General features: G+C 46.0%; 4 protein-coding genes across 9 annotated transcripts in view; 2 read left to right on the top strand and 2 right to left on the bottom strand.

Annotated features, from left to right (window-relative positions):
- The window catches only part of ZNF75A (zinc finger protein 75A), a 62,232-nt gene extending 44,374 nt beyond the window's left edge, over window positions 1-17,858 (top strand). Inside the window, exons 7-11 of one of the 2 annotated variants that reach the window (XM_088801300.1) lie at window positions 4,465-4,611; window positions 12,129-12,374; window positions 13,896-14,001; window positions 15,670-15,813; window positions 17,666-17,858. The gene's annotated coding sequence lies outside the window, so the exon portion shown is untranslated. Of the gene's footprint in view, window positions 1-4,464; window positions 4,612-12,128; window positions 12,375-13,895; window positions 14,693-15,669; window positions 15,814-17,665 lie in introns of those variants that run through there. The other variant, XM_088801298.1, reaches the window with a different exon arrangement.
- LOC148756841 (zinc finger and SCAN domain-containing protein 32-like) lies at window positions 6,577-11,511 on the bottom strand. Its single transcript, XM_088801308.1, is given in 4 exon segments — window positions 6,577-7,970; window positions 7,973-8,131; window positions 8,888-9,367; window positions 11,374-11,511. Coding segments are annotated over 3 exon segments (1,296 nt in total). The 5' UTR covers window positions 9,336-9,367; window positions 11,374-11,511; the 3' UTR covers window positions 6,577-7,281.
- LOC109436314 (zinc finger and SCAN domain-containing protein 32) lies at window positions 12,023-19,821 on the bottom strand. Its single transcript, XM_088801311.1, is given in 7 exon segments — window positions 12,023-12,161; window positions 12,915-13,025; window positions 13,339-13,433; window positions 15,110-15,232; window positions 15,235-15,274; window positions 17,655-18,133; window positions 19,752-19,821. Coding segments are annotated over 5 exon segments (720 nt in total). The 5' UTR covers window positions 18,021-18,133; window positions 19,752-19,821; the 3' UTR covers window positions 12,023-12,161; window positions 12,915-12,929.
- Window positions 19,742-24,664, top strand: part of ZNF174 (zinc finger protein 174) — a 30,537-nt gene continuing 25,614 nt past the window's right edge. For 2 of the 5 annotated variants that reach the window (XM_074322805.2, XM_074322806.2), the window contains exons 1-2: window positions 19,753-21,220; window positions 22,225-22,447. In XM_074322805.2, the coding sequence (XP_074178906.2) occupies window positions 20,813-21,220; window positions 22,225-22,447 (631 nt within the window). In that variant the 5' untranslated portion in view covers window positions 19,753-20,812. Of the gene's footprint in view, window positions 21,221-22,224; window positions 22,448-22,971; window positions 24,040-24,664 lie in introns of those variants that run through there. The other 3 variants (XM_088801309.1, XM_088801310.1, XM_019714853.3) reach the window with 3 other exon arrangements.

The raw sequence follows: 24,664 nt of genomic DNA, 5'->3' as shown, positions 1-24,664 counted from the left end.
ACTTTCCTTATCCTGTTTTGATAGTTACACTCATGCTCCATTCTCTCATCCACACCCTGAGGAACAAAGTTTTTCAGGGTGCACTGAAGAAGTTTCTAGGTAGCTGAGGAGACACATGACTAGGGCTGCCGAGAAGCACTGCTCCACACTTAACCTCTTTTGAAAATCAGACTCTAACTTCTCTTTCACATCAATGTAGTCATCTCGTTATGCCCTGCCCTCTGAATAGGTTCAGCACGAAGAGCCAAGACACTTGAACATTTTATTGTTCTCTGTATCTAATTAACTATGGTAGTCAGTGGATCTCGCTGACACTCGATTTCATTATCTGTAAAATGAATATAATAGCAGGCAGGAACTTTATAAGGATCAAAATAGATAATGCATATGAGAGGGCTTAGAGAAAACTGCTCAGTGTTGAAGACGGAATATGTTACCTAAGGGGGTATATCATCTATTTCACATCCCACTTCCCTCCATTTATATCCTGATGGAGTACTATGCCTTCATTATGCAACCAGAGTCTTCATAAATGAGGGATGGGTGAAGGGCCAGAATAAAATCAGAGAGACCATGTAGAAACCTCCACTGTTCTTTCCCTCACACTGCACATCCATTAAATTAGCTGCCTCTTGAAAATATATCCAGAATATCTCAATTGAGAGCACACAAATGAAAATTAGGAAAATGTTTGAATGTCAATCAAAAGGGAAATGATTGGGGATCGAATATATTATGGTAACTTCCCAAATGCAGCAGTATTTAAAAAAAGGGATAAGGTCTATATATTGAAACAAAAACTTGAAGATATAGTAAATGGGCAGAATTACTGATTAAGGTCCGTGACTATCTACATGCTAGTAATTGTTATGACCTCTGGAGAGGGTGTGTGGTTTGGGAGATGGGAGTTGGAGGGATTTCATTGTTAGGTGACAATGTTTTTGCCATACCGATGCAATATCAAGAAATAACGGGATACAACAAGGGGATGGAAGTGAGTTTTAGACAGTCATGTAAACGTTGTCATAGTTTTGTCGTCTGTAGGATGAAAATAATAACAGTAATATTGACTTTGTAAGATTTTTGTGAGGATGTTAGTATGTACCTATTTAGAACTGACAAGCACACGAGCGTTATGTTTATTTCATTATTGTCGCATCTGTAAATCAGAGTGAGCCAAAACCAGGAATGGTAAAAGGACCCGACCCACCCAGTAACCGAATCTGATGCGTATTGCAAGTAAACAGCAATAGACCAATAGGAGGGATTAACAAACGCCCAGCCCCGGATCCCCTGGTTCTCAAACAGCACTTTTGTTCCCTGTGTATGACGCTGAGTGGCTGCTGTCTCCTAGGCGAGGACTAGTCGATTAGTGAGTGCAGCGCTGAAACCAGGTGGGGAGGGCGGTACTTTAGTGCAGCGCTTGTGTAACCAACACGGCTCTTTTGGGACCTTGCCCTTGCGCATGCGTCTGACTTCTGGGGATCCCGGCTTACCCCGCGACTGCTTCTGGTCTTCGGGTTTGGAAAAGGTGACCGGGCTCGTGCCTCAGGAGTATAAGGGTGGGATGGGCCCTTAGCAGTGCGGCGCCATCCTCTACCCTGCCCCTCTCGCGAAACCGAGTGGCCGTGGGACACGACCACTTTCCTCTGGAGAGGTGTGGGAACATGGTGGCCTGGCGTGTCAGCCCTTCGGGACTCCCAGCCGTTCAGTTCCCAGGTTATGATTCCTTTGAAAGGCTGAGCCTCTTGTCCTTGCATTTCACGCTAAGAAACACTGGCTTCACTGAAGCCCTACTGTGTCCTTGTGAACCCTTGTGCTGGGTGTTGGGGACACAAACTCAGGCACTCCTCATGCCCTCAGAGAGTTCCCAAACCAATGGAGTAGATAAACTCATCAGAAACAAATTGTGGTATTAGGTGGAGTAAGATTAGGAGCCCTGGGGAAGGTGACAGAGCCAAGGAGTTCAAAGCATTCTGCGGTCTCAAAGTGGTGATGGGGGTGGGGGTGGGGGTGGGGGTGGGGGTGGGGTGTAGTGGTGATGATATTAACAGTCGTGATTCTGTGGTTTCTTGCCTTTGATGGTGCACTCCTTGAGAACATGTTTCCTTCGTTCTACATTTCTAATGCCTACGCTCAGATGCCCTTCCTCCTTTGGCTGGGAGGGATAGAGACCGGCAACCCCTCCCTTTCAGTGTCTATGAAAAAAAAGAATCCAGCCTCAAAGGAAGAGTATTCCAGGAAGGAAAAGTTTAATGGGCAAAGGCACTAAGGCTGGGAGTGTTCGAATCCAGGTTTGGTGCCGCTTGCTGCACAACACCCAAAAATTCAAAAGGCAAGAGTTGGTGAGGAGAAAAAGTGTTTCCTTTATTCTGGATGCCAGCAGCCAGGGAAAATGGTGGACTGCTGTCCTGATAAATGTCACCTTCCCTGAGCCTGGGATAATCAGGTAGTTTTACAGGCATACAGGTTGGGGGAAGAACAAAGAGAATGGGATAGTCAGGCAGGTCTGAGGCTGATGTCACTTCCTGGGGTCTGGTCTGTTTGAAGATAATGTTATCTCTGGACTCCCCTTTGGCCAATGACTTTATGCGGCACCAGTAAAAACTGGGAGGGAGTCGCAAAATGGATTCCTGCACCTGGATGCCTGAGGACTAAGGAATTATTTTGTTTTATTAGTGCTCTGCTGATTAACGGATTAGTGAAGTATATGTAGCTTTGAGAAAAGGAATAGTCATTGAATCAAGCAGTGTGGGGTAGAAACAGAAAATAGCTGAATAGTAAACTACAAGGTAAATCAAGCTATAGGTTGACTACGTTATTGATTTAAGTTTCACCCTTACAGAAGCACAGAACCTATTCCAGGACCTGGGACTGGTTCACCTGTGCTGGACTGTAGAATGTGTATGGGGCAGTGGGCAATGGGGCTGGAGCCTTGAAAGCCAGAGAGAGCCTTGCAAGCTTGGAGATCTTGGCTTATTTCAGAGGTAACAAGAAGTCTTGAAGGCTTTTGAACAGAGTAGTTATACAACTGTGGATTAAGTTTGTAGAAAGCCAAGGCCAGATCTGCTCTGTAGGAAGACCAGGTGGACAGATGGAAGACTCATACCAGCCTGGTGTAATGATATGTCCCTAGGCAAGGAGTTCTGAACCATGGGTGATTTTGCCCCCCAAGGACCGTTGGCAATGTCTGGAGTCAATTTTGTTGTCACCACTGGACATGCTACTGACATCTAGTAGGTGGATGCCAGGGATTCAGCTAAACAACCTGAAATGTACAGGATACCCACCTAGCCCACACACGCAACAAAGACCTGTCTAGCCAAAAATGTCAGTAGTGGCGAGGGGCAGAAATCCTGCCCTAGAGCAATAGTAGTAGAAATGGACCGGAGACTGTCAGAAATATCTCAGCCAGAGGCCACCCGTAGTCTCCTTTAATATTCTTTATAATGCTTAAGTACTTGACACCCAGTTAATGAGGACTCATGACCTTAGTCTCCCTGGTGTTTTTTCCACCCGGTCATTAATTTCCCAAATATGTATTTAGCAACAGACATTATTTGAGGTGCTAATTCAGCAAAGAAGAAATCAAATTCCCTGCTGTCCAAGAACCTTACATTCATTCAGGAGATGACAGACATTAATCCTATGAATATGTCATCAAGACTGCCCTTACAGTATTGTTAGTGAATTTAAGGGGTTCACTCCTTGGGGTGCTCTACTCCAAAACCACACGTGGTTGTCATTAGTTTTGTTTATTTGCAGTAAGTAAAGGGGACAGGATTCACATCCAAAGCTCTGTCTCCTAGAAGGGAGGCTTAGCCATTGCTTATATATGCTATTTGGTTAATTACACGTTGATTTCTTCTTTGCAGTTGGCTACACTTCCCAGGTTGACTTCCTGTCTAGCTCATCCTGTTTACTGCTGCATCTACAAAATGCTGTGCTACATTTTAACATTAGCAAGAATAGCAATTAGTAAGACCCCAGAACTTGAAACCCTTATCCTGTCTAACAGAGTGTAAGGTCTCTGCTGTGAAGTTTTACAGAAATTCTTAGCCAAAAAGATTGTTGAGAATGACAGACAAGTAATTTAAGGTTTTCAAATTGATTTGACCCATGTTCAAACTCCAGCTCTTTTACTGTAGTCACTATGCAAGTCACTTAACCTATGATAGTAGGTATATATCAGGGCTACGAGGAAACCCAGACTTAACTTGCAATTCTCATAAACTGCAAAGCTATGAAAACCTCCATAGGTACCGTGGGAATGGCCAAGTGAATGGGGGAACGTCCAAGTAGCTTCAGGAGTACAGCTTCCCGAGATGTCAGAGTAGGGTTGGGTTGCACCAAGTTCAAATACCTTCAGTTTAACTATCCTACCACACAGGGAGTGGTGAGGTTACTCATCCTATGTTTTCCAGAAGAAAAGAATGCTCAGTCCTTCTCTTTGTCTCTACCCAGAAGCCAAGCCAAGGAAGAGCAGTGGGACTGAAAGGAGGCTGGAGCTGATAATGGTGAAAGCGAGGATTCGGCGGTGACGAAGTGAGCAATGAAATGTGCGCTCTACTTCAGAATACCGGAAGTCCTGGGCTGTTCCCAAACTGACTGGTAAGGCCATCCCCTCACAGGAGAGGCATAGAAGAGGTGGCAAGAGGAAAGGAGAGCGTGGCAAGGAGGCTTGAGGGGCCCAGCTCTTGTTTTGGCTGGAACCACCCATCTACCACCTTAAGCTGAGGAACCACAATAGGTATGTGAGGTTTGTAATCAGTAGGCTTTGCCCTACTTCTCTAGGTTGTATTGAGAATATCTGATTTAGTTTATGGGAAATGGTTAGGAATCCTTGGGAAAAAGGAATACTATCAATTGAAAAATTGGACCAATGAGTTAAAATGTTTCCGTGAGGGAGGGAAGTAAAGAAACCATATGTAGAACCCCAGAAGTTAATTTACAGGGGGGAAACCTGCCTTTTTAATGCACATCTGAAGGGCTGAACTAAACCAAGTGGGTAATGTTACACCTCTGAGGAAATCTATATACTTGTGGGTGTTAACTTTTGTAAAACCTACTTCAGTTTCATGCCCAAGTGGGTAGTGTAGTATTACGCTGCATTAGGCAATTGGAGGTAGACACTATTGCAGCAGGTATCATAACTATAGGGAGCAGCTACCACACATGGGGTTGGGAGAATACAAGGAAAAACTGACCAGAATTTCAAATCTTGGAAGAGAGGCCCTGCAGACCTGGCATTCAGAGCTTGAGGGGTTACTGGTCCAGGTGGTGCTACCTGACTAGCCCTGGTATTTCTGAGGGGTCCAATGAATATGATTCAGGAAGATACAGTGTATATTTTGTTCACTGCTTTGTAGCTAGGTCCTACAATACCTGGTACATTATAGGCAATCAAATATTTCCTAACTGCATGTATTCTCCAATTCTTACCTGTTTACTCCAGGCCATCCATAGTAGCAGACAGGCAAGGTTTGCGAGCTCTAGTACTGTGATTTTTTTCTGCACAGCAGACTGGAGAATAAAGCAATTTGGAGGTGGAAGCAACCTAAAAATGCAGGGAATTCTCCAGTTGCATCCCAGTTTCCTTGGCCACAGCCGACCCAGGCGTGGGAGAAGCCTGCTAGGGAGGCCTTACTGAGTATCTCCACTTCCTTAGCATGTAGATCGACTTTCACTGGTGGTCCTCCTCTATCAAGTCTTGATTCTTGGAGCTGATGTCCAAAGCGCTTTGATAATTGATCCACCCCGGGCTGTCACCTCCACCATGAATCTCCAGTGAGGTCAGGCTGTCCCAAACAGGTCACACTCAAGCCCACCTCTTTGGCTTTGTTCAGGCTCTTCAAAGATGTTGATTTCTGTCTAGAGAAGAGGTAAGTATGTGACCCTGGGAACTGACCTGCACAGCTTGCCCTAAGGGCCATACTTAAGGACAATGTATGCAGGGAAATGAGGGGTGGCCCCAGCAAGGCTCAAACTGATGAAACACTGAAGTATATTCTTGTTTCCTGCCTTTGCTACTTCTTCCCCAAAATTTAGGAGAAACAAGTTTTTCTTCTTTGAGGTAGAATGTACATTCTTTGCTCATATTTAATTCCTCAAAATGGCTCACCAGAGACCACGTCACTTGATATTCACCATAACTTATCTAAGGTAGTAACATCTTGCCTGTAAGGGCCAAGAACTGTGTACAATATACCCGTATTTTAGTACTTTTTATCCATGGAGATTTCACAAAACCTTAAATCCTTAGCTTTTTTCTGAATCAGTACGTTTTAACTTTGGTTTTTAGGGTTCCTCACACTCACCCTGCCTTTCCCCTACAGTCAGAGCCTCCTGCAGTCCCTATACTTTCCTTACACCTGTGATCTCCCTTCTCAGTGATAGCTCAAACCATTCCTGCCCAATTCAGTTCGTCCTCTCCCCATTTCCTGCCCCGTATTCCTTCTCGGCATATCCTACTGCCCTGAAGCAGGTTCTCCACTTAGACCCTCTTCAGGACCCTGCAGGCTTCTCTATGAGTGTTAAGCTTCTAATGGAAAAAATTACAACCAAAGGGCCAGGAAGTAGAGGGAGAAACACTTTTATTTTCATTTGAAATAGTAATTCTCATAAATTCATAGAAACCGTTTTCTATAAGAGACAAGAAACCAGGAACTGTGATGTGGTGATGGTAAGATGAGAAATCTTATAAAAATCAAACTAGATAATATGCTTCCTCTAAGATTGAGTCTAAGTTGCTTAGATTTAGTATTATCCAGTGGCTTAACCTGTCCTTTTTTTCCTTTGTTCCCTTTCTGGTGGTAGTTGGGTTACAGAGTTTTATCTGATTTGGAGATAACAGTAGGTACCTAGAGGTCAATTATCGGTTTAGAATAGATCCAGACTATTAAGCTTCTAGATGTGCTCCCCACAAAGGAGGAGAATTTCTTCTCTGATGTGGCCCAGAAACAGTTCTCAGGCTACTACACACCTGTTCTCTGTTCAGAACAAGGACACTGTAGTTTCCTGGAAGGACTAATGGTCCTACAGCTTTTCCCCCCTTCAAAGCAAAATGGAAATCCACTGTAAGACTGTGGAGTCATATGCAGAGATGGAAAGAGGTTTCAGTATTTTTAGGTGATTTCTATTCCTGGATGTGGTTTTTCAGATCCAGTTGTCAATAAGTTTACTGCTAATCCAGGAATTGGCTAGTAGAACTCCCCACAGCAGAATAAACTGTAAGGAACACATGTTGACCTAAGGAATTGATGTGTCCAGTTTCCTACACACTCAGCACATTTCTTCCTTCCTATGATGTATCTCTTCTATGTGTACCTCCTGATGGCAGATAAAGGCAGAGTTCTTAGTGAAGCTTTTCTCACACTGAGAGAACTTGTAAGGCTTTTCCCCAGTGTGGGTTTTCTGGTGGGCACTGAAATGGGAGCTGTTATTGAAGCTTTTCCCACACTGCGCACACTTGTACAGGCTCTCCCCGGTGTGGACTCTCCAGTGAGCACTAAATTGGGAGCTGTTATTGAATCTCTTCCCACAGACAGTGCACTGATAAGGCTTCTCTCCAGTGTGAGTCCTCTGGTGTACAATGAGGCTGGAGCTCTGGTTGAAGCTTTTCCCACATTCCCCACACTGGTAGGGTCTCTCCCCTGTGTGAGTCCTTAGGTGGGCAGTGAGGTTAGAGCGCTCAATGAAGGCTTTCCCACATACACTGCACTTGTGAGGCTTCTCTCCCGTGTGGATTCTCTGATGCTGCACACGATAAGAACCTCGGCTAAAGCTTTTCCCACATTCGTGACATTTAGAAGCTTTTTCTAGTTCGGGAGCTGGCTGGTCATGAGCGGAGGGAGAGCTGTGACAGCAGTTTCTCCCACACAGATGTGTGGAAGTCTTCTCCTCAGTCCAAAGACTGTGGTGACTCATCCTCTCCTGGGATTTGATTCTTCCATTACTCTCCTCTGGAGATGTCTATGTTGTCTTCTTGACACTGGCTCACCCTCCCAGCCTGTTTTGAGCTCAGAGTGCCAAAAAAATTCTCCACTAGATTTTCTCTGTAAAGGCTTGTTCGCCTCTTTTTCTGAATCCCATTTTGGATTTTCTTTTTTAATCCCATTCCTGATCTCAAAACCTGAAAGAATAAAATTATATTGGATGGTGGAGAAGGAAAATAATAGAATGAGGAACAAATTACAATTAAACTACCATAAAGAAATGAGAATTCTTCACGTGATTCAGTCTTCTAATTAAAAGCCTAAATTTTATTTTCAAATTGTAATACTTTTTAGCTCCAAATTTGTGGTCAAAGATAAATATATTATAAATCCTCTCCTTTTTTCCTATTCTGTTTCTTTTTGGATATTTTGACACAATGACAAAAGTGAAGCACAGAGTTAAGCTCTATGTCAACTGTCAGCTTGTCTGTAGGTATAATCTCAATTCTTGAATGGCCTACTTGCTGGGAAAAGAATCATAAAAGGCCATCCTGAGACTGGGCAGCTCAAACAAAAAGAAAGGAAGTTTCTGAGTATCTGGCAAGTGCAGGCTTCGGTTATGAAAGGAGGATCAGTGGTAAAGAAAGAGGGAAGGGGACAGTGTTTGGGCTTGAGGCCTAACTGGCAATCTAAAGAAGTGGATTAAGTGCAATTCCAGGGGAAAAATTGACACGGACTCTGTGAAAGAGGCTGGTAAATGCAAAATCAGGGCTCTAAAGTTCAAGAGAAATAATCCTTAAACTCCATGAAAACCAAAACTCCCTGGCCTATATAAGGTCATTCATCAAGTTGACGAGGAGGCCTGGAACAGACACGGCTCGCTCTTGATTGCTAGGCTAGTGGCCTATATGAGGGCTTTCTCATCCTTTGACCATCAGAGCCAAGGGTCTTACCAAGTCTGTTTGGGAACAGGACTGGCAGGTCAACTTCTCTAACTTCCTGGCCAGGATACATGATATCCTTTTCATCTCCAGCTGCATTCATCCACAGTGGCAACTTCTCCAGTCTGTGTGGGGGGACCCCGTTCTGCTGACTCAGCTCTCCAGACCCCATGTCACTTCCCTCTTGGTCAGGAGTAGGATCGATTGCTACAGAAGGTGAAGAGGAGCTTGAAAGGGCATCCATTTCTTCATAAAAGATACAAGGTTCAGGTACATGGCCTCTCCTGACTTGGTGGTAACCTGACCATGAGCTTTTGAACTTAGTGCAACACTGCTCTGGGGTCCGCAGACAGCCCTGCTGCTGGAGTTGTTCTGCTACAGCCTTGTAGATTTGGCTGCTCTGCTGACAGGTCTGGAGTTTTTCATGAAATTGAGAATTACTGATAATGGCCAGGAGCATTTTGGTCTCTTCATAGCTCCACTGTACACGTGCTGCCAGGGAACAAAGAACACAATGATCAGATCAGGGAAGACTGGATACTGTAGTGCAGGGTTTTAGCAGCCCAACATGTTACATCCTAGTTTCTCAAACTATGCCACAAATGGCTGCCATCAGTCCTGGAAGGTATCTCACTGTGGGCTTTTCTCCTGAAACAAAAACTTGCAGTGTAGTAGATAAGACATCCTGTCCAGCTGAGAAGGAGTGTAGCCTACTTCCCGACACTGCCATTTGTATTTCTCTTTACTTATCCTGAATCCCACGCATTCCCCGAGAGATGACTCATGATAAGGGCAGTGCTCATCTCTCTCCACATGGGTGCGAGTCCCTGAGGGCATGTGGCCACATAAGAGAATGTGGTGAACGGGGGAGATGGGCAGGGAAGCAAAGACTGAGAGGAGAGAAGAGCTGGTTATAGGAGACTTCTGCCTACTCCCACCTCTGATACCTGGGAACCTTCTGGTCTGCCCATCTCCATGTTACATTTCCTGTCATCCTTGTAGAAGCGAGAAACTACATTACGGCATTTACTATCCCAAAGTGAGAACAAGCAGTAAAGGCCTGAGAAGAGCAGTTCAGGCTGGCTGGTGACTCGAGAACCCTCAGCCCTTAACACACTTCTACGCCCAGCTAAGGCTTAAGGGGTACCCATCTGGGCCAGTTGGTGAGGGCTCATTTGTCCAGAGCTGTCCTAGCAATGCATTCTGATTACATCTCACATCTAGTTGCGATGCTCTGAAGAGCATGTGGCCTCCTCTCATCAGCCCCTATACTCCACTCTGCTCTGAGCCACCATCATGTGATGCCTGGATTATGCCCCAGCTGCCTCCCTGGTCTTCTTGATTCCACTCTTGACCTCCTACCATCTGTTCTTAACCCAACAGTCAAAGTTGCCCCCCACCCCCCGTCCTTGTTCATTCAATTCAACTAACATGTATTGAGTGCCTACTATGCTATTTTATGGGAAATGCAAACATCAACCTGACATGGATGCTGCCTCCAAGGAGGCCAGTCTTCTACAAGTCTCTGCAGCAAAAAGGAGACACACACAAATGTTTAAGTAGAGTTCAGTGCCAAATTAACTGAAATAGTCAAACTGATCATTTTTAAACTACTATTCCTCTGTTCAGAACCCTGCAAGGCTACCCCTGATAACTCAGAAAGTCAAAGTCCTTACACAGTCCTTTATGTAGGGCCTCAAGGCCCTATCTTAATGATTCTCAAATTATCTCTGAAAAAACAGGTTTTTGTGTTTTTTAAAATACAGTAAAAATGCAGTTGTATAGTACAGCAATGTTAAAGTGCGATAAACATTTTAAAATGCTTACTCTCAATTTCAGTTCATGTCACTTCTGATACTACTACCCTACGCGATCTGGCTCATGAATCTCGTTTATTACTCTCATCCTCAGTCTGCAGATCACACTGGCCTTCTTGCCTCAGAGCCTTTGCACTGGCTAGTCCCTCTGTCTGCTAACACTCTTCCCCCAGAGAGCCACATGGCTCCTTCCTTCTCCTTCAAGTCTTTGTTCAAATGTCATTTTCTCAATGAACGCTACCCTGACAACCCAAATGAAAAAGGCACCCCACCCTCTGCCCCGGGAATTCCTGATCACTCTTATTCTGCTCCATTACCTGCAGATGCAATGGAACCTGATTCCTAGACTAACGACATTTTGAATTCACACAGAGGCACCTGCTAGGACATCACCCAACTTCCACGAGAATACAGCAGTCATTCCCCAGGGCAACATCACCTTCATTATTTTATGTTCTACTGACAAAATCTAGATCTAAGATCTACTCAGACACCTCACTACTTTGGTCACAGAACATATGGCTTTGGCTTTCCAATTTCACAACTCAAAACAAAATCCCCTGGGTTACCAGACAACAAAATGGTTCAGGTGCAACTTTTCCCTGTATGTATTGTAACCTGCATATGGCCAAATGAATGGCTTTACTTTGTGTATCCACTCTAGCTTTTATCCCAACATACCCTCAAAAGTGAGGGAGCAGGAACCATCCTCAATTTATAGCTGGAAAACAAGGCCTACTGTGCGGGAGTGGTTTGTTTATAGGTGACCAGGACACGTGTGCAGACAGGTCCTCAGCCACGTGGCTCTGGAACAGTCTGTAGGTGCCAGGGCTCCCATTTTCTTGGACTGGCTACTTGCTGTCAGATTCGTGGCTTTCAGAGTCTTCCACTGTTGCCTCACATGACACCTCTTTCTGCTTCCATGGGCCTTCACTCGGCCTTTTCGCCTTAACAGTCCTGTCTGCCGAGCTCCTAGGAGAATTAGAGGAGCCCTGTGAGAACCAGCAGAGCTTCTGTCTCCTCCTGAAAGGCGCAGGGCTCTGGGCTGTGGCCTCGCCTCCCTTGACAGCAGCTGGCCTGGAAGCTTCTGAACTTGGATTGACTGTGCTCCAGAGTCTTTTGGAAATGTTCATACAAGAGCTCAGTGACTTCTCTGTATAGCTGACTGCTCTGCTTGGGCACCTGGAATTTCTCATAAAACTGAGGCTCCCTGAGAACAGACAGGGAAGTCCTGGTTTTATCAGCAGCCAAGGGTGCGCCCCCCACTTTTCTTATCCCCCAAGTCTAGCTGTTTTGCATCACTCTTGATTTTTTTCTCCCTCCATTAGTGGTGTCTCATGGGCTTCCAGTCCAGTCTCACTGTGGAACTCTTAGAACTGTTCTTCACTCTGCAGCGGTGAATATCTGGGGTCCCCGGTGTGTTTTCTCTGTTCCAGCCGAGATGACATTTGGACCACGGATGGGAAAGCCTGCATGTGAGGAAGCAGGGAGGAGAGACATCAAGGCCTCTGCCAGTTGCAGAGCACCTGTCTCTGAATCTGATGCTCAGGGGGAGGCTTCCCTGAAGAGGAGCAGCCCAGATGGGACAGAACTGATTTGAGAAAGGCCAGAGCTCAGTCCTGAGATTGAAAAAGGGCCCTTGGGCCTCTGAAGGGCCTGGGCATGGATGTGCACTATCACAGGTGTGTTGTTTTGTTTTTTAATCCTGCCACTCAGGACACCACAGCTGTGTGTGTGCGCCCTTGTTCATTCATCTCTCACCTGTTCATTGCACAGTCTGTGCTTCACTGGCTGCTGTCTGTCTCCTGCTCTGTGTTTCTCTTGCAGTCTCCCCTCCCCTTCTTGCCCCTGACCTCCCCACACTCTCTGTCCCCACTGCTGTCAGTCTCACGCCCCCTCCCTTATTCTTGCTCACTGTCACACATGCTTGCTATCCATACTTGTCGTAAGCCCTCTGACTCCCTTGCTTTCTTTTTCTTTCAGTCTGTTTCCCTCTTTATGACTTCCTTTCTGTGTCTGAGTCTTCCTTTCTCTGCATCTTCTTTTCTCTCTGTCTCTCACCTACTCTCAGTATTTTCCTGTTTGTTTCCTTCTTTCCCTCTACCTAACAGGGTCCCCACTGCCTCTGTCTTCTCTTCTTCCTTCTTGTTGTCTTTCACACTCACTCTCTCTGAACAACTGAACAAAGCCACTCTGGACCTAGAGGGAATGCAAATCCTTACCTAGTGAGACGTTTGTCATTCTTCTGTGTAACACCCCTGTATAGGGCCCTCTGTGCACGTCCAAGGTGAGTCCATCTTTCTTGATAGAGGGACACAGCTGTCTTCTGGCCCCTGTAACAACACCAGGGTCTGCTGCTACTGATAAAATAGCACCGCTCTAGCCTGGGGTGGGGCAAAGACAGGACCACAGTTATCAGGTCAGGGGTAAAGAAAGGCAAGGGAGGTCGAGCCTCCGAGGAGTGGATCGGGTTGGGTCAGCAGGCATGTGATGATGTCAGAGTGGACAGAATAAGAAAATAACCCAAGACAAGCTCACGGGACCACCCAAAAGTCTTTCTCACGTCTCTGGAAAAGAATGAGTTTCAGAGTAAGTGTGAGGTGAAATGGGAATGTCAAGGGACAAAAGGCGTCAACCACAGCTTACCTGGGTTTCAGTGGTCCAGAGCACAGCACCAGTCTCCTGGTCTTGAAGACCCCTCTTCTGGGGATGGTTCCTGGCAGCCTCTGGAGTAAGCCAGGCTGGGGGAGAAACAGCCACTGTCAGAGGGCAGCTTCCACATACCGGACACACAGAGCGGAGGTTCCGAGTGGGGTCCCTGGGCCATAGCATCAGCAGCACCTGGGGGCCTGTCACAATCCATATTCCTGGGCCCCACCTCAGATCTACAGAACCAGAACTTGGGGGCTGATGGCTGGGAGTCTGTTTTAACATGCCCCCACTGAGTCTGATGCACACTCAAGGCTGAGGACGACTGCCATAGCCAGTGGCCTCTCTGTGTGCAGAGAAGTTCCAGATTCTTCTTGGCATAATAGCTTAAAAACAAACAAACAGTGTTTTGTTTTGTTTTCCCATTCCAAAGAAATATAAGTAGGTTACAGAAAGGAAAATAATGGTGAGGGGATCTCTCATAGCCCCACCACCCAAAGATAACCATATACTCTTAAAATACTACAGGAACTCAAACCTTTTATTTTTTTCAGACCAAGACAATACGTTGTCTCCCAGATCCCCACCGGGGAGGTTACAACACTTGGGACCTGAGCAGCCTGTGGGCACTGGCAGTGGAAGGAGCAGACCTAGGACGCAGTGAGTCCTGCAGCCTTTACTCACAGACCCTAAGCCTCTGAGAACACAGATGTTCCCAAGATTACAAGGAAATAAATGCTAAGTTTAAAAAGATAATGATGGAGTATTTACATTGGTTAAAAAATACAAAAGCAAATGAACCTCTTAGACTATTTTCCATTTCATCAATAGAAGCTTGCCAATTTAAACAGCATGAAGACGCCATGTTTTCCTCTAGGATTTGAGGTATATAATGATGTTTAAAATGGCTTTTAAAACTTATTTAGTGAACCTGTAATGGCAGCTTTCAAATAAGCAGAAAAGGTAGCAGTGGCATACATTTAGGCTGTCTAGAAATGTATGGAGCCCAAGTGCTTCACAGAAAGAATCGTGGTCTGTCCATGCAATGGAAAATTAGTCAACCATAAAAAAGGAATGAAGTAGTGACACATGCTAGGAACATGCCAAATGAAAAAGGCCAGACACAAAAGGTCACATATTATAGGATTCCCTTTCTATGAAATGTCCAGAACAGGCAAATCCATAGAGAACAAGGGGCAACTGCTTAGTGGGCACAGGGTTCCCTTTGAGGGGATGAAATATTTTGGAACTAGAAAGAGGTGGTGATTGTGCAACCTTTTGAATGTACCAAATGCCACTGAATTGTTCACTTGAAAATGGATAATTTTATGTTATGTGAATTTCACCTAAGTTAAGAAAAATTGTCTTTAATTAAAATTTTTGTCTGAAAAAATTGAGACAAGTAAAAAGAAAAAAATAGACTTTTGTAAGAAAAGCAAACATAATAGGAGAAATGCATTCTAGAAGAGATTAAGATGGATGGGGCAGGGATTTTAATGTCAGTACATGAACAGATATGCAGAAGGTGAGGGTAAACATGTCCACCTTAATACAACTGGTTCAGAATAGAATTACATTGCAATAAAAGAGAATTTGGCTAACACATCGAGGATCTCCACTCTATTTATATGCTATGACCTTCAACTAATTTGAAATCTTGTTTTGTGGACATATTTCAAAGGCTTTTAGTCTGTCAAGCTCAGACTTGTATTTCCCATAGATGATTGTTCTTCTTCTGCCTCCGGTGAGGGTGGAGGCTTCTGCTTACCTCCTGACTGTTCCCCTGGTCTCTGGTGTGAGCTCGGTGACTCCTGCAAAGTCCGTTCCTCTGGATGAACTCCCTGTTTCAAGTGGGATTTCAGTGATTCTCTGGCTGCTCCCACAGGGCTGTCTCCTTGAGGAGCACTTTTAAGTCCTTCCCAGAATCCAGGACCTGAGAACGGAGCCCAACATGTGTCACTACACATTCCTACCTAAGCTGGATTTTTCAACCCCTGAGTTTGGCATTAGAAAAGGATGTGAGACATAAAGAAGCAGAAGAGAAACAGTGTCAGGGCCACTGTCAAAAAATGAAAATGAACAGAATTTGGCCTCAATCACTTGGTCTCAAGTGATTAAGATCATTTATATGAAAGCACCTAGAATAGAGCCTGACACATCAGAAGTGCTACAGTGGTGTACTTTGTTGGAAGTGAGAATGCCAGCTTCCAATGTAGAAGGCTCCTGTGATCTCAGCACTGCTCCCCTCCCCACAAATCCTGCATCTCCAAGTCCGGTCAGTCTGCCTTCAAATAATCCCTTGTATTGGTCCTCTGCTTTCCCTCTCAGCACCCTCCAGCCTGGTCAGGACACTCTTTTCTGGACTGGACTGCTATCATTGCCTCTGAACTGGCTGCCCTGCATCCGCTCGGCTGCTGGGCCCTCTCTAATTCATTCACTCTTTACATGGAATCCAGTAGGTCTTTTAAAAAGGTAAGATCCCATCCATCTCTCGTAACACTCGTCAGTGGTTTCCTACTGCACACAGAAGAAAATCCAAACTCCTCTTCACAGCCTCAAAGGCCCAGTATGGCACACACCTGCTTTCCTCTCTCACCACCTCTCATACCACTCTTCTTGATTCGGAAGCTCTAACCACACATCCTCCCTTGTTTCCCAGACATGTTAAGTCCTCACCCAGCTGCGGCTCTGGAGTGTGCTGTGACTTCTGCCTGGATTGCTCTCCTCTCAGCCCCTGGCACGAGCCCCTTCTCCCTCACGTCTCAGCTCAAATGTCCCCTCAGAGGGGCCTTGCCTCACTCCCTGTCTCCCCCCCCCCCCAGTCATGTCTATCAGGTCACCTTGCTCATTCCTTCGGCGCAGTTATCTCCACGTATCTTTTGCTTATTGTCTGTTTCCCCCATGGAATGCATGATCCAGTAGGTCACAGGCCATACCTGTGTTGTTCACTGTAAAATCCCTAATATCTGGCATATTGTAGGCACTTAAAATCAACTTTTCTTTCATAACCATCTTCACTCTTTAAATCCCAAGTTTATATCTTGTCCTTAAAGTGCCTGAGGAGACGTACTGGGAGGTAACCGGGTCTGAGAAATGGTATCAACCTCTCTTCATACTTCTTACCTCCACTTCTTACTCTCTCCTTGACTTCCATGATTGGTTTCAAATAGCTGTTTTAACCCTTACATTCCTGTCTTGTTTTCATTCCGATTAAGAGTTTGGTTCTGAAATGGTGAGGGACAACGAGGGAGAGATCATCTACAACAGGAACTGGGTCCAGGATGACAACCAGCCTACAGGGTCCCCCACTCTATTTAGTTCACCTCTCCAGATGCTACCTTCATCCACGTGCTACTACTTGCTCTTCTCCACTCCAGTCTAGTTATTAATAGTCCCAATCCCATAGATTTTAAATTAACTTCCTTAATTTCTTGCCTAACGCATCACCACCATGTTGCTCCTCCCTCTCCAAATTATGTCAAAATTACTCAATCCTCCGAAATTACATCTACACTTGCCTTTACCACTCTCCCTCCCACAGCCAGTGTACATCCCGCCTCCTCACTGGGAAACACCTCCCATTCCAGCCATGCAGACTGCTTCTGGCTCAGACCACAGCTCTACCCTGGCTACAGCATTCCTCTCACCAACACTCCGTTACTCTATGCCTCTCCCCGACTTCTGATTCGGATTTCAGCTGCCTTCTCTCCGCCAAATCGCCCACAGCCAAAGCCCTCATGTTATTTTTCCTTCTCCTGAGCCTTTCACAACTCCCTTCTCCCAAAATATATACACTGATCGAATCTGACCTAGTCCTTACCTCCACAAGAGGGTATTTTGTGAAACTCATCACTGTCCCTAACTGACCAGCTAATCCAGGCAGCAAGGACCAGCTCTAATACAGCTTGGTTTAGTGTACAACCCATGGCACTCTGCCCTCAAGGAACCTCTAGTAAGACAGATTAGATTTTAATTCACCACCCTCTCTAATTTTCCTGACCTCCTGAGTGAAGGATAGTTATCCTTTCCCTGACCTTGTTTTGGAGAACTTTTCTGAGTGTTTTTACCACTTTAATTAGGGACTCTAAACATTCACTGAATATATGAATGTCTAAGTTATGTCAACAAATGCGAAATTCTTCCCATAGACTAAGGGCATAGGACCAACTCAAGATCGCTAGTACTTTCTGGTGGGTGACAGAGGGCTAGTGTGTATTTCTCAACTAAGTGCCTCTCTTGTAACTGGTTTGCTGTGCTCCTCACCCCAACTTCTTGATAACCAAAACCACAAGGTTCTTATTTCCTTTTCTCACCTGTAGCCCAGGTACTCTCTGTACATCCTCAACCAGAGCCACAGCTTCTTCACCATTTTCTGGATGCTGCTTCCTCACTCAGGTCTGGATCTCCTCTGGCAAAATGGTGAGAAACTGCTCCAAAACCAGCAGCTCCAGGATTTGCTCTTTTGAGTGTGTCTTAGGCCTCAGCCACTGACAACAGAGTTCCCAGAGTGTGCTAAAAGCTTCATGGGGTCCAGCTACCTCCTGGTAGCAGAACTGCCGGAAGCGCTGGCGGGAAGCTTCGTAGTCAGGGCTGTTGCTATGAAGGGCTGACTTCTGTCCTTGTGTGGAGCCCTCGCTTGGGGATGGATGTCGCTGGGGACCCCTTGTTGCAGCCATCATTTGCTTCACGAACTGGCTTACTGGTTGCCACTCCCACACTCAGGATCAGATTCCATCTCTTTTCCTATCACTAGGAAGCGGTTCTCTCGGATACCAGTGAAAGCAGTGTCTTTCTGGAATCAGACACATGAAAGTGACATAAATGTACAGACTCACAGTTGAAAAGGGCTCAACTTTGAAGGGAGAATGGAAAGACAGCATAAAACTGTCCCATGTCCCTTTCCTCTGCTTCTTGTGATTTACTTCTGTCCTTTTCTTTACTCCCTCTGCAATCCAAGCCAAAGACCCAAAGCATTAGAAATATCGAAAAATATAGTTTTATCCCCAGCCAGATTTGTCTGCTAATGAATCCCCCAAACTAGTCCTCACAGTGTAGCCCAGCTATTCCTTCTCATGTTCCCCACATGCCTGGGTCTTGTTCCTGCTCTCCCCTACCTTCAAGAAGCCTGGACCCACCTTCCCAATTGCTACCTTCACTTAAGGAGAGAATAGTACAAGTGTCTCTCGAGTAACCTCTTCATCGCTATGACACCCTCCTCCCTACCATCACCACCACACACACAATGTGGATGATAAATGATTATTCTAGTTTGCTGTAGCTCTTCCTCCCAACATTCCTTCCCCACTTCTGATAACAGCATCTTCTTTTTGAAAGAGCCCCTCTCTGTTCCATTGGCTCTGGTGGGGCTATTCATCCCTACCCCTTCTCCCTACCCCAGGAGTGAGAAAGGCTGGGCCTGTCAAAATTCTTCTCTTGAGATTTTACATACAGGTGGGATGGGAGAAGTTCCAAACTTTCTGGGAATTGTTCAATTGAGAGGATGCAAGACTGGAGCTATTTGCAATTAACTCCCACTCAACATTCCACTTCTCCACCAAAGGGAGAAGCCTGTTTATGGGAGTAAAAAAATTACTTTTAAAAAAAATGGATTCAGGTTGCCTTTCTTCCAAAGAACTTGAACTGCCTTTATTTATATTCTTTTTACATTTCAGCGTGGCAGGAGGGACTAGAACTAGAGGAATCAAAGGCATTGTTGTTAGCAGTCCTTTTTAACAAAAAAGGGGCCTCTAAATAGCATAGCTTCTCAGCAGCAAGGCCAGGTCTAGAACCTTTATCCCTTGCCTTACACATTTTCGTACTTCCCCCACCTTATCTGGATGAAGAATCATTTAATAAATGCTGTCCTAGTTTCATGCAGAAGGCGGAGCCGGCAGTCTCTTGACCCCGACATCCCATTCATACTTAATTTTAAAATTCTGATCTCTCAAAAACATGTTTCCCTCTGGCGATGGCCCACTCAGCGGAAAGCAGGATGAAAACTGGGGGACGGACTGATTCATTTTCACTCCCCAAGGATGCACTGAATACTCCTAGTGCCTACTCGATGCTAAGGTTAGGTACTGTGGCTGAAGTGGCGTAGGAACACATCCGCAGGCTCCCGCTGCAGCGAGACGGAGATGGGAGGGACACTCACAGGCCAGAGGGAGTCCGGGCTCGGGCACAGAGATTGGAACCCGGCCTGGCCAGCTCGTGTAGGTGAAGGGCACCCGGGCGCAGGAAAGTGACCGCGGAACATGCAAGGGGCGTCCGGGACTGGCCCAACCTCCCCGACAAGACTCTCGGCGGCAAGGCACCCCAGGCCGGTGTGGGGTCCAGCCGCGAACCCCCTGACAAGAGCAAGTAAAGCACTCACCAGACACGAGCCCGAGCAACTCCCCAAACTCGCTCACCTGCCGGGCCGGAAGTCAGCACCGCGAGCCTTGGTGCTAATCCGCCCACTGCGCATGCTCGCAAGCATTGCCACCGGACTACAATTCCCAGGATGCACTACGACGGCAGGGTATGTTCCTCGCCAATATCGACAGGGCCCACAGTAAATAGACGAGAGAGAGTGCCCTCAGGAACCAATCACTCTGCGGAAGAGGCGGGCTCACCCGTGGCGTAGCACCTCGGCAGCCAGTGGGAGTGTCCGCGACAAGAGGTTTCTGCCCCGCCCTCAGCCCTAGCTCCTGGATTCCGGTTCCATGGTCCCTAGAGAGGTGAGTCCACTGCAGGTGGGCTCAGGTTGTCAAGCTGTTGGCAACGCTATATTCCAGGCGCCAGTCGGGGCTCGTAACGGGCAACGAAGCTGAGCTGCGCGCTGGAGTGCCGGAGCCTCGCCAAGCCCCGGCCAGCTGAGGCGCAGGATTCGAGCCGGGCACCCTCGGAGGCCGGAGCGGCTGGGCCTGCGGATCTTCGGGAGCGAGCTGCCTCGGTGCCTCCGTCTACCTTTCCCGTGAGCAGGGAGCTTCCGCTAACTCCCAACCCCCAGCGTACGCCGCGGCCTACCTGGGCTCACCCTGTAGCTCCCGGCGAGGTCGGCCTTACCAGAATGCGGGAGAGTTGGCGCAGGCGACCTGTCTGACAACTTGAACTTTTCTTAGGGATTCCTGTCAGCCCCTTAGGTCATATTGCGCATTTTTTCTGCGACCTCGTGTGCTTATCACTGAGATAAAAGCAGCCTTCTCCCCAGTTTCCTTTTAGAACGTTATGACTCTTCTACTTCGCAAGACAGTTCTAGAAATTGGCGGAAAGACAGATTCTTCCCACTCCCAGCGATTGTGTTGTCTTCAGGAGTTTGGGGTCACGGCTAGTGAATGAGAAGACCCTGACTGCATCCTGTCGTCTTCAGCATCCTACAGGAGCTTCGTTTCTAGCATCTTTCTAGCATTTAGAAAGACTTCTCCAGGACCATGATCCCTCGGGCTTGAGCTGTTTACAAGGAGAGAGAAGCTGTCTCCTCAGCCCCAGAATGGCGGCTAAGATGGAGATAACTTTGAGCTCGCAGTCCCACATTCAGGCCTCCTCCAAGCAAGAGAGACACATCATAACAAAGCTAGAGGAGAAACGGGGACCGGCTGTACAAAAAGACTGTCCTGATCCTGAGCTCTCCCGCCAGAGCTTTAGACGGTTTTGTTATCAAGAGGTGTCTGGACCCCAGGAGGCACTCTCCCAGCTCCGACAGCTCTGCCGGCAGTGGCTGCAGCCCGAGGTGCACACTAAGGAGCAGATTTTGGAGCTGCTGGTGCTGGAACAGTTTCTGAATATCCTGCCCCCAGAAATCCAGGGTCGGGTCAGGCATCGATGTCCAATGAGCAGCAAGGAGATGGTGACCCTGGTGGAAGATTTTCACAGAGCAGCCAAGAGACCAAAGCAATGGGTAAGGAAGGTCTTCTCTTGTGGTCCCCAGGATTTCTTTTTCACCTGGATAGTGTTTGGTCTCTGGATACCTCCCTAGTTAGACAGAGTTCAGAAATGGATCAGATAGCCTCACACGTGTCTTCTGGCCTCTATTTGGGAACACTCCTCCCCCCGCCCATCCCAAGATGTCCCAGGTTTTTAGAAAAACAGGCCACTGGCACTCCAGTGAGGAAGTGAGGATCAAATTAGGTTCTTGAATCTTTGCTGACAGATCTCGCCCTCATTCCTTTTGAAGTTTTCCTACAGTTGGGATTCTTAGCAGATAGTATTGTCCTTTGGGGTAGGAATTTGATTTGGGGAGAACTAAATTGGACCTCGTTCCACTGAAGTGCCTTGCATATTGCCTTTGGATCAGGAAGTCACTGCTCAGTTGGCTAGTATTTCTTCCAGCCCTGACCCCTTGTCAGATTCTAGTCTGGCCTAGGCAGGAAGCAAACAACCATGTGTTTTGGGGAATGGAACCAGGGAACAAGGTTGAGGCAGTTCTCTTAGAGCCCTACGACTACTGAGATCTCCTTATAAGGAGAGCCTTGGACAGAACAATTTATTAGAGAAAGGTGGTTTTTAATGGCCCCCACCATACTGCTTCCCAGTCCTACAGAGAATTTTTCAGCAGAAGTATCTAGGCAGGTGGGTATAGAGTGGGAATCTGCTGAGCCAGTGTCATAATTGACCCCGATGTTTATGCCTGTTCTCTGATGACTGACTCCAGGCCTGAGAAAGGCCCAAGCTTTAGGGGCATACACTCAAGAAGTATTGGATAATTTGAAGCAGCCTCGTTCTCGTCACTCTGCGTGTTCCTCCCTGGGCTTCCTTTGAGAGTTTCAGTGGTCTCTATCAAAGTTGACATCTAGGCCATTATCAGGAATTCCCAGGGTAAATGGGTCCTTATGGAACTTGAGAGGTCAAGCTGCCTTTAGTCAGCCCTTGAGCTGCGCTCTAATGCCTGGGGCTTGTTCCTAGGTGGCCGTTTGTATGCAGGGGCAGAAGGTGCTCTTGGAGAAAACTGGATCTCAGCTTGGAGAACAGGAACTGCCAGACTTTCAACTGCAAACTCCTAGGCGATATCCCAGGGAGAGCTGTCTGGAGGAGCCTTCCCAAGCAGGACCTCAGGACCAGCTGAGCCCCCATCATTGGGAAAAGTCTCCACTCCTCCTGGAACCAGCCCCGAAATTGGCTGGGACAGGTAAACACTCTGTGCCTCCTTTCTCCTTCTCAGATGGAGATCAGTCCTTTATCTCCATCAAGGCATTCATGGTTCTGAAAAGCCGTAGACCAGGTATTGGGTTGTTTTTTTTGGTTTGTGTTTTTTTTATATTGGGAACAGTGTGTTTCTCCAGGGCCCATCAGTCCAAGTCGTTATCCCTCAATCTAGTCGTGGAGGGCACAGCTCAGCTCCAAGTCCAGTCACCATTTTCAATCTTTAGTTGCAGGGGGCGCAGCCCACCATCCCATGTGGGAATTGAACCGGCAACCTTGTTGAGAGCTCGCATTCTAGCCAACTGAGCCATCAGGCTGCCCCTGGGTTTTTTGTTTGTTTGTTTGTTTTAATATATGTAGTAGTAGATCTTTATTCCCTACCAAATTTCACTAATTAGAATGGTAGTGATACTATACATAAGGAGTATGCTTTTATTTTCTGTTAATAACTATTTGACAATCCAGTGCACAATAGGACTATTCTAGTGCCTACTTTTCTGTCCATTTCAGAGCTTCCTATAGTGAAGACAGATCCAGATATGACCACTGATGAACTTCCATGCGAGCTGTAGCTGTGTTTTGTTTAAAATGGTCCCATATTTAGAAGGGGCCTAAAGAATGTTCTGCTCATTAGAGGAAAAAACCCCACTCCATATTATTTTCTGCCTCTTTTTCTTCCTGTGACATTGTCTGTGCTTTAAACTTTTGTGTCCACTTCCCTGTCTCTGGTACAATGCCAGTGTAATTGCTGGCACTGCTCTACACAGTCCTGTGATCGCTAAGACTGAATGACAGTGACACTTTGGCCAGTCTTGGTGATACGAATACAGGATACAGTCAGGTTAGAGAAGAGGTATAGGAAGACTAGAACTTTGATTCCTTAAGATTTGCTACCTTCATTGAAACACTTTGGTTTGATTACTCTCAGAACTCAGGAATGGAGAAGAACTGCGGATCTAGTAGAAAAGCATTGTCACTCTGGCTGAGGTCCTGCCCCATAACCTATGGCCTTCCTTCTCCTGCCTCAGGAGGTGCAGCTCGGTTTGTGTGCAGTCTCTCACTCCTTTAATGTGATCCCCAAGATGGCAGATTGTCATGCTTCTCATCCCTAAGATCCAACAGTGACTTCCTTCAGAGCTGCACTGTCTAATACAGTTGCCATTAGCCACATGCAGCTATTTAAGTTTTTATTGAGAGATAATTCACATACTATAAAATTCAGCCTTTAAAAGTGTACATACAATTTAGTGGGTTTTAATGTATTTACACACTTGGGCAGCCATCACAACTATGTACTTTCTGAAATGTTTTCGTGACCTCAAAAAGAAACCCATACCCATTAGTAGTCACACTCCAACCCTCCCTCTTCAGTCCGTGACACCACTGTCTACTTTCTGTCTCTGGATTTGCCTATTCTGGACATTTCATTGTCCAGAATCATACAATATGTGCTCTTTTGCAACTGGCTTCTTTCACTTAACATAATGTTTTCAAAGTGCATCCATGTTGTAGCATATGTCAATACTTCATTTAGCCTTTTTATGGCTAAATGATACTCTGTTAATGGACATTTTGTTTATTCATCAGTTGGTGGACATTTGGGTTGTTTCCGCTTTTGGCTATACGAATCATGCTGCTATGAATATTTATGTACATATTTTTATGTGAGTATATGTTTTCATTTCTCTTGGGTATGGAGTGGAATTGCTGGGTCATACAGTAACTCTATGTTTAAACTTTCGAGGAAATGCCAGACTGTTTTCCAAAGTGTCTGCACCATTTTACATTCCCATCAAGAGCCTATGAGGATTCCAATTTCTTTACATCCTTGCTAAGCTAACAGTTATTATTGTCAGTCTTTTTTATTACAGCCATCCTATTAGGCGTGAGGTATCTCATGGAGGTTTTCAGTTATTTCCCTAGAGACTAATGATATTGAGCATCTTTTCATATGCTTATTGGTCAATTGTATATGTTCGTTGGAGAAATGTCTATTCAGATCCTTTGCTCATTTTTAAATTGGGTTATTCTTTTTGTTGTTGTAATAGTTCTTTACATATTCTGAGTATAGACTCTTATCTATAATTGGCAAGTATTTTCTCCTATTCTGTGGGTTGTCTTTTTACTTTCTTGATAGTATTGTTTGAAGCACAAATGTTTTTAATTTTGAGGAAGTTTAATTTATCTATTTTTTCTTGGTTTC

This window comes from Rhinolophus sinicus, chromosome 10 (assembly GCF_057876585.1).
Source record: "Rhinolophus sinicus isolate RSI-liver-muscle chromosome 10, RSI-T2T, whole genome shotgun sequence".
NCBI lineage: Eukaryota > Metazoa > Chordata > Mammalia > Chiroptera > Rhinolophidae > Rhinolophus > Rhinolophus sinicus.
The sequence above is the reverse complement of the archived record's forward strand: the minus strand, read 5'-3'. Positions and strand labels throughout refer to the sequence as shown.